We start from the raw sequence: 8,756 nt of genomic DNA on the forward strand, positions 1-8,756 counted from the left end.
CCCATAGACTTTTCAAAAAGTATTTATTTAAAGACGTTTACACCGCAAACTTGGCTCGTGACAAATCATGACAATAAGCAGAGATGGAAGGAAACACTTTGTTTTGTTTTTCTTCTTACTAATTATTTGATCGGCCCAAAACATTGTGTTTATCGTCATGATTTGTCATGAGCAGAGTTGGCTTTGTCCACTGTGTAAACGTCTTTAAATAAATACTTTTTGAAAAGCCTATGGGGAAAATGAATGGGGAATTATTTCCTGGGCGACTCGACGTTCTGAAAGGGGGCGTGACTACGACACTATGGTATCATGTTATAATAAATTACAATATGTGCCGTTTAGAACGATACCCAATTGTAATTGTTATTCGTTTCAAGGAAAAGTAATAAAGTTTTTTTCCTGCTAGCTAAACATATTAAGCAATTTCAAGATGTCTGTTTGAGTTCAGATAGTATGTTATGAGCATAATTCTTTTATACTTCCATTACCTTATGTTTTTGTCATTTTAGGATCAGAACTATTTGTATAGATTCTAAGGGCCGATTCATACTCCTATTTTAGAGCCGAATAAAAGTCGGTTCGGCGCTGTAGAGCCTACAATTTGACGTCATTTGAGGTTCGGGGTGGCGGGTACCGTCCTAAAGTCGGCTCTTCGGTGCTACTGAAAATTTCTACAGCGCCGAAACGGCGCTAAAATAGGAGTATCAATTCTGAAAAGTATTATTAGTTACAGGCATAAAGCCCTATAGTCATCATTGTCAGTAGCATGTTTTGAAACATCTCTTTGCAGTCTATGTATGATTCTTGCACCGTGATGTGTGTCCCAGTATTGTGACACAAAATCTCTGCACCAATATACCAAAAACTATTTCCCCTGACAGTCTATGACATTTTGCAGCTTGCTGTACAGAGGGCATAGGTTTTCTACCAGTCATTTTCCTTTACCTGGACAAGGATCATGTTGAGTTTGGCTATGTACACTCCCTCTTTCTGCAACACAGAAACAGATTTAATATAGCAACACATGTCACATGAAGTTCATCCGAGTTGATCATGAGCTTTTCATATGATGTCACATGAAGTTCATCTGAGTTGATCATGAGCTTTTCATATGATGTGTTCATCACCTCTACATTTGCAGGATCAGATGACGTCTTGATAATCAGTCCGACAACATACTTCTTGATTCCTGGAAACACAAGGAAATGTTCATATTATATTACAGCTACACTCGCCTACAAAACAATATAGTGTAATCTTTTCATTCATTTTGTGCCATCTCTAAATTCTGTGAGAAAGATCAAGCATATCGAGAGTTACAAATACCGTCACACTGATTTCTTGGGAGAATCTTCCACCGAGTTTTGATGACTGTCTCCAGGATCTGCAGTGCATAGTACTGAGGACAGGGGATATTAAGGGTAAGATGTCAGACAGTTATAGGGAATCAAGGACTAGAAGACAAGAGAAGCACAAGTTATTGACACTGTCAACATGTAACTTTTCATTATAAATCTACAGTTAAGGCTGTGACGGTCATAGATTTCTGAGCGGTGCAGTCGCCCCTGTGCACAGCTGTGTGTAGGTGTGTTAGAGCATGGAATGTGATGATTTGATTGGCTGATGTATGATGATGTCGTCATCATACAACATCATCATGCTGAAAGGCACCGCTCAATTCACACAAGTGTGATTTTTTGCTTACTGATCGTTACCCAAGTCAACCGGCATAATCGTGTCATGCGGGAGTGTAAATATCGTCTGCCTGTGTATTTAATGCAATGGAGATAATTACTCAGCACAAAAATCATAATATCCATTTATTATGTTTTTTTTGTGTAGATGGAAGCAACTGAGAGTTACAATGAACTCAGTGCTGACTTGTGCACAAACACTCTTGCCCAGTGACACACTGTCAGGACGGCTGCCTTGATAAGTTATTTAAAAGGCCATGAATTTGTTGTATAACCTTGCACATACGCAGGATGTTGAGAGAACCAACCGTGGTGGTGGGCATCACTTAACCCATTTTGGGCGGGAACCCATGTTGGTGTTTTAAGCATTATGTTATACTTTAGCTATTGAAAAATAGCAGATCTACAAGCTCATAGCGCACCACCGAGTGGCGCGCTACGAGCTTGTAGGTCTGTGATTTTTGAAGTCGTGAAAATATGGCGCAAATCTTTGAATATATATTTCAGAGTGAACATTTTTAACTAAAATATTGGCTTCAATTCATGTGAAGCATAGCAGATGTATAAAAGCCCATGAACCCAGACAGGTTGTGAACAGTAGTCAAGTGTCTGCATCTCTCGAGCCCTGGAACGAACAGCAATCGAACAGGGAGGGAAGAGAGCAAAGTAGTCTGTCCCCGTGTAAAGCCAGTAACACTGCACTGAACATAGGAGGTACTGGTGTTAGAAAGGGACGACCCTTTTGACAAGGGTTTAATCTTAAACATTGCATTATGAAACTGGGGGGTCCCTGGAACTACATTTTGAGATGGGGGTCCGTGCTCCGTGACCCAATAGAGATAATTCTGGGGGTCCATGACATGAAAAAGGTTGAGCACCACTGACATAGAAACATGGGTTTTTCAGATTTTTTTTTAGGATTTTGAAGCCTTTTTTTTTAATCGTCAGTCCAAAATGGGTTAATTAAATATCTACGCTGACAATATCCAATCTACAAGCTCACAACACGTCGCAACATGACACATTGTGAGCTTGTTATCTCTAGAATAGATGAACATGCTACATGAACAAACAAATTAATAATGGCAGTGGTGGTCTAAAATTTAGAAGAGCACGCTTGTGGACGAACACTGCTGATGTGCCCTTGAGCAAGGTACTCTACTCCAGCGGAGCTGCTCAGTGACTGTGGTTGGGAAGTTACCAGCTTTTAACACAATTTTGGCCTTGGACGTGTATACGTAGTTTATATCAAAACCATGGGGTGCCTTGGACGTGTATAGGAGTCTTTAGGTCTTTTTTATTGATATATAAAAAATAGGTTGGCCTCTCCTTTTGCAATGTATTCCTTGTTGATTTGTGCATGCGCAATTGCGCACTGCCTTTCACTTTCTTGTTTGCGGCTAGAAAAGAATGGCTTGTATCTCCTAATCTAGGGAACTCTCTATGGTTTTGACCAGATGGGCAATGTTCTGTCTTCAATTCTGACTTTAGCATGCCTCTCGTTTGGAATATTAACTCTTCTAGAGAGACTTTAGCGTGACCAGCATGAGGTAAGAATGGAAGATTATGCCTCCCGGTATTTGTGGCTCAGCAATCTTCTTTGGATAAACAACAAGGTCAAATAAATACCTATGACAGACTTATGAGACTTTTTGCATGCGTGTTGATGACAGTCAATCACACGATTATTAATTAAATGGCCCGTCCCCATTCCATCTAGGAAAGAAATGTTTTTTTGAATGCCAGCCGTCTGAAAGCATTTACAATTGCAGAGGGATACCATGCCATTAGTGATCCTTATTCCTTACTTTTGTTTTCATGTTCTGGGAAAACTCCAGGATGGTGTCTACCCTGGTCCAGGCATCTGGATGGTCCTTCAGGTTGGTCAGTACCTCTTGGGCCATCCGTTGCTAAGAGAGATCAACCACAACTGAGGTTATTACTTGCGCAAGCAGAGCGTGCAAGTAATGTTATTAGTCAGGTGCTACGATGCGTATGTCCCTTAGCAGCATATGATATGACGTCATATGCTGGCACGGGACATACGGAAGCAGACCGTGCAGGTATGTTTTCCGTCATGCTACGAAGTGTATGTCCCATGACGTGATGAAGATATGTACCAATTCCAGGGTATATTTGGTTTACGATGGTGACGTAATGATGATATTTTTCAGTGTCAATCAACTCACAAATTACATATACATACATATGAGCATATGCGAATAAAATAATTGAGGATAGAAAGAAAAAGAAAAACCGTAAGGACCAAGAAAAACGAAATAAAAAGGATACGAGTAAAATACCACTTGAAAATAAAAACCTTAAGAGAAACAGACGACTTCGAAATATCCAAACAATAGACGAAAGGAACGGTTGGTTATGCGTAAAAACGATCTCAACAATATGGGAATACAAAAACTAGAGGAGATCAACGGAAATTAAACTCATAAACTAGAACTGTGTGATCGAAGAATGGATACAAAGAAAAACCAAAACCATAAGGACAACCAAATACGTAAGGAAAACCAAATAAATGAAACCGATGGACAAGGAAAGCAATGTTATTGAGAGTTTAAAATAAATAATATTATACTGTATACGTAACATATTTTTTTTCAATATATATATATATATATATATTTTTTTTCATCTGATATCCATGACTTATTTCTTTGAGAAACTACAAGTGGATACTGGACACTTCTAAAACGATGGGACTGTATTTCCTTTATAGATAGATTTGTGAGGACGCAAATTGTGATTGGCCAGAATGAGATGATAAAAGCGACCCTCACTTCACACAGATGTGATTTTTTAATCAACGCAGGGCAAGTTGTGTTATAAAATTAGAGCACCAAATTAATAGTAGTTAGGTCCATGGTAGAGGAAGCGGGGGCCCGTAGCGCCCGCGGGACCAAACGTAAATGTTGGCTGCGCGAGTGCGTGGGCGGTATTAAAATACCTGCGGGCAGTCAAGATAAAACCAGCGGGCCCCGCAAAATCCCGCAATTAACCAGATACAGAGCTTATATAAACGTTAGAAAAATATGAATGTCTGATGAGAACGTATAATTTCCCTAGTGCGCTGGACAAGCACCGTGGAGTCTCACTCTCCAACAGACATCTTCAGGCGCTCCCAGCTGCCGCACCTGTCCATCATTAGTAATCACTCTGTGCATTTTTCCCTGTGTGCATCACTCAGGAATAACATTAACCCATTCTGACCTGAGATCAGATTCATACGAGGTTTCCGCCAGACACACACTGGTCTGATGAACCCATTCTGACCTGAGATCAGATTCTAAAAATGTCAGTCGTTTTTTTTTATTTTTCAAAAATAGCAGACCTACAAGCTCGTATCGCGACACTCGGTGGCGCGATATGAGCTTGTAGATCTGCTATTTTTCAATAGCTAAAGCATAACATGATGCTGACACCAAAATGGGTGCCCGGTCAGAATGGGTTAAACAGAACACAAAGATGAGTATACAATTTGTTTTATAACCAGTAACGTTGGCAGCACCTCTCTCTCTCCATCCACCGTGTGCACACTGCTGCGCAGTGTCCGTGAGTGTCACATTATAATATATATATATAGCATAATAGGCTTAATCTAACACTTTCCCTCTATCTGTGACTGTGATCAGCTACTCACACAAATACATAACTTCTCTCTCGTGCATGCACGCCTGCTCAATCTCAGCAACTGTTTGGGTAAAATTGCGGGAAGGTGTGGGACTAAATGGGACTTTTTTTGTTGCGGGCGGGAGCGGCGGATGGTCAAAAATGAAATAATTCCTCTAGCGGGCGGGATTGGTCTGAATTTCAACGGGAGTGGGTGGGATTAATAAATCACTCCCGCGCAGGGCTCTAGTCCATGTTTGACTGAACATTTTCCCAGATCATTATGTTCTACTCGGGCTGTGCAACAGTCATTACAAACGAAATTACATAAAATGCTATGCTAAATGTTTCAAATGAAATAATATATTTTACACACAATAAGCAAAGAGTTAAGGGCCCAAAGCAAAATTAATTTGGTGGTTGTGTCTCTTCAACATTTCCCCTTGGTGAAAAGATTACAGTTCCCTGGCATCCCTAAGCCAGGGTCATAACAATCACACCCTCTCACTATACTGAGATTAGCCACAATTAGATTTTTTTAGAATGGGATGAATCTAGAGTTTCAATACCCTCCATTGACTTCCCAATGGTCCCTATTCATCCAATTTGCTTTTGCGATCCGCTTGTATTAAACAACACTCACCAACATTGCAGCTCTAGGCCAAGCTTAAATTATCCATTTTCAATCTGCGTTCATCAAAGCGTTCGTTTCATAGATATCCACCGTAGACTACCGGTACTACTGAGTTACTTTCTGTCAAGACATTCTCTGCAGGTGATTATTTTTCTAAGTGTTGGAGTTTGGAAGCACTCGTCGAAGTCACTGAACGGGTCGCACTGGCACAGCTGCCTCGTGCATTATGTGAAAATGCGAAACTGGTGGTACGCAGGGCCGTTCAGTGACTTCGACGAGTGCTTCCAAACTCCAACACTTAGGAAAAAAATCACCTGCACAGAATTTCTTGAGAGAAAGTAGCTCATAACATGTCTATGGTGGATTTTTATGAAACAAAAGCTTGGCAGATTGAAAGAGGATAATTCAAGCTTGGCCTGGAGCTGCAATGTTGGTGAGTTAACGTTTAATACAAGCAGATCGCAAAAGAAAATTGGATGAATGGGGAGTCAGTGGAGGGTATTGCAACTCTAGATTCATCCCATTATAAAAAAATCTAGAGTTGCAAATCACTGTTACCCGCCATGACTTTCCTCCAAATGTCCTTATGAATTAAGAATACCTCAAATTAGCACACATGATGTGTGATATCCTATACTGCACAGAACAGATGCATCAAAGTGATACGAGACTTGGCCAATGTCCAATGATGGAATGTTGTCTCACCTGGGATCCAATATCATAGTACATGGAATTGACAACATTGTCCAGCAGATTTATGTCCAGCTTCTGACTGAAGTCCAGCAGCTGTCTGGCTGTGTGATCCGCCAACATCGTCATTTCTGCTGGCATAGAGCTATGGCGGGGGGTGGGGATAATGAATGTAGTGGTTAGTTAGTTGTCCTGACTTTCAATATCAAATAGCAAATAACAACTTAAAGGTTAAACTTGTAGTATATTCCAATGACAGCGCACATATCTTAGGGTCATATCATACAAACTATGACCAAACACATCCGCATAAGCTTCATTTGTACATTATACATAATCAATGAATCAATAAACATTAAGTGAGGTGAAACTCTAATTTATACAGGCTTTCACATGTGCAGTTCAAGGAATAAAAAAGCACAGAAAAGCCTGAAAATGCATGTTAAAATCACTATCATGTGAATTAAAATAAGTCCTAAATCACATTAGTAGTGCATTCAGTAAAATGCTTAAATGCAAGTACTTCTCTGGACACCAAAAATGTGAACCAAAGATGGTGACAGTAGCAAACCTAAATCAAAGGGAGGAACAGCTCCCCTATGTGGTAGCATGTATTTTTACAGCAGCCAAGCAACCCCTCCCAAATATAAGCATTAACGCAACGGCGCCATGGTGTGTCTGTGATGAATGATGTAAACAAATCAAACAAGTCCAGAAGTACGGGGGGGAAATCCGTGAGTCGACCAACAACAATCACTAGCCTGTGCCTAGCGCTATAATCCCCTGTTAGTTAATCCAGTGTTATAAAAACAATACACACCACTTTTAAAAGCAAGACACACAGAAACATGATGTCTAATGCGAAGGTCAACACATTGTTGTGATTTCGGCCAAACTTACCTGGTCGTGTTCTTGGTTTTCTCGGCGAAAAAGAAATGGTTCCCCCTCTTTATTATAACTCTTCGACTGAATGGAAGCTGACTAAACTATCTCATGGCACACTGCTGTGGACACAACGATAGCAACTTAGCTAGCTTCCGTGGCTAACAGACTAGTATATCGTAAACGTAAAACGATTTGTAATGCCCTGCAATTATTTCCACAAATTAGCAACGGAGCACAAACGCTTTCTGTCAAATAATAACAACAATATTAGCCTGTCTCTCGTAACTAGGACGAAGTGCTAACTGTGCTAATAGCACCAGTTAGCATAGAAAATGCACACAAGTCAATGAGATTTCGGTGCTAACGTTAGCTCAAGCGCTAGCACATACAGCCAGATTTCTACGGAGTCACTTATTAGTCGTATCCCGGGTCATAATAATAAAGATGACGAAATAAAACACTCTCGGGGTTTTATTTTTCTTTTTGTTTCTGCTCGGATTGTTTTTAAATAATGTTGGATAAAGCAGGAGTGTTTTTAATGCGTGGATATAGAGTGCTTCAGTTCTTCCTCCAGTCTCGAGCTCATGCTTCAAACCCAAAGGAGGACCGGTTGAAACCGGTTGAGACCGGGATATTCCATCTCGCTCGCGCGGTGTGCTGCTGTCGGGCCCGTGGCGCGCGCCGCGTAAAATTTGGACCGTGTGCACGCCCTTCGAACCGTCTGATTGGGCGCGTGTGATGCCGCGTCATCGGCGTGAGGGCGGACTTCTTTTGACCAAAAAGAACAGATCTACAAGCTTGGCAACGCGTCGCGACCGTGCGTTGTTGTTAAGCTTGTAGATCTGTTCTTACCGTTGCCGTGCAACATGCCATCTCTACTCTAACAAAAATGCAAGAACTTATTTAATAATCATATATAGCCAAATTGAACCATTCTATTCTAGTAGAAATACAGCTAAACGTAATAATTTCTATTAACATAATAATTTAAACACAATTGTCATTTTAGAAATGTGCAGATAGATGCACGTACATACTGTATGTTGGTTAACTTTGGCAAAGTGAGTTTAACGTTTAATGTAATCAATCAGATAGGACTTTTAGCTGTTTGGGGGTATGGGCTATCAAGGCCAGAAAGTCTTTCTTTTGCCACTCAGTGGGCGTTCACGGCTTCCCGCATAACTTCCGTGTATGATTATGTCACGCGCATACCCTCTATTATGAATATC

General features: G+C 40.6%; 1 protein-coding gene across 1 annotated transcript in view; it reads right to left on the reverse strand.

The window, feature by feature from the left end:
• The window catches only part of xpo1a (exportin 1 a), a 28,897-nt gene extending 20,750 nt beyond the window's left edge, over nt 1-8,147 (reverse strand). The window contains exons 1-6 of the mRNA XM_083766206.1: nt 7,543-8,147; nt 6,658-6,787; nt 3,503-3,604; nt 1,327-1,399; nt 1,128-1,189; nt 946-990 (exon numbers count right to left, since the gene is read on the reverse strand). Coding sequence (XP_083622332.1) covers nt 946-990; nt 1,128-1,189; nt 1,327-1,399; nt 3,503-3,604; nt 6,658-6,783 — 408 coding nt within the window. The 5' untranslated portion in view covers nt 6,784-6,787; nt 7,543-8,147. The remainder of the gene's footprint in view (nt 1-945; nt 991-1,127; nt 1,190-1,326; nt 1,400-3,502; nt 3,605-6,657; nt 6,788-7,542) is intronic.
• Between the last annotated feature and the right edge of the window lie 609 nt (nt 8,148-8,756).

This window comes from Protomyctophum parallelum (assembly GCF_964188405.1).
Source record: "Protomyctophum parallelum genome assembly, chromosome: 5".
Taxonomy (NCBI): Eukaryota; Metazoa; Chordata; class Actinopteri; order Myctophiformes; family Myctophidae; genus Protomyctophum; species Protomyctophum parallelum.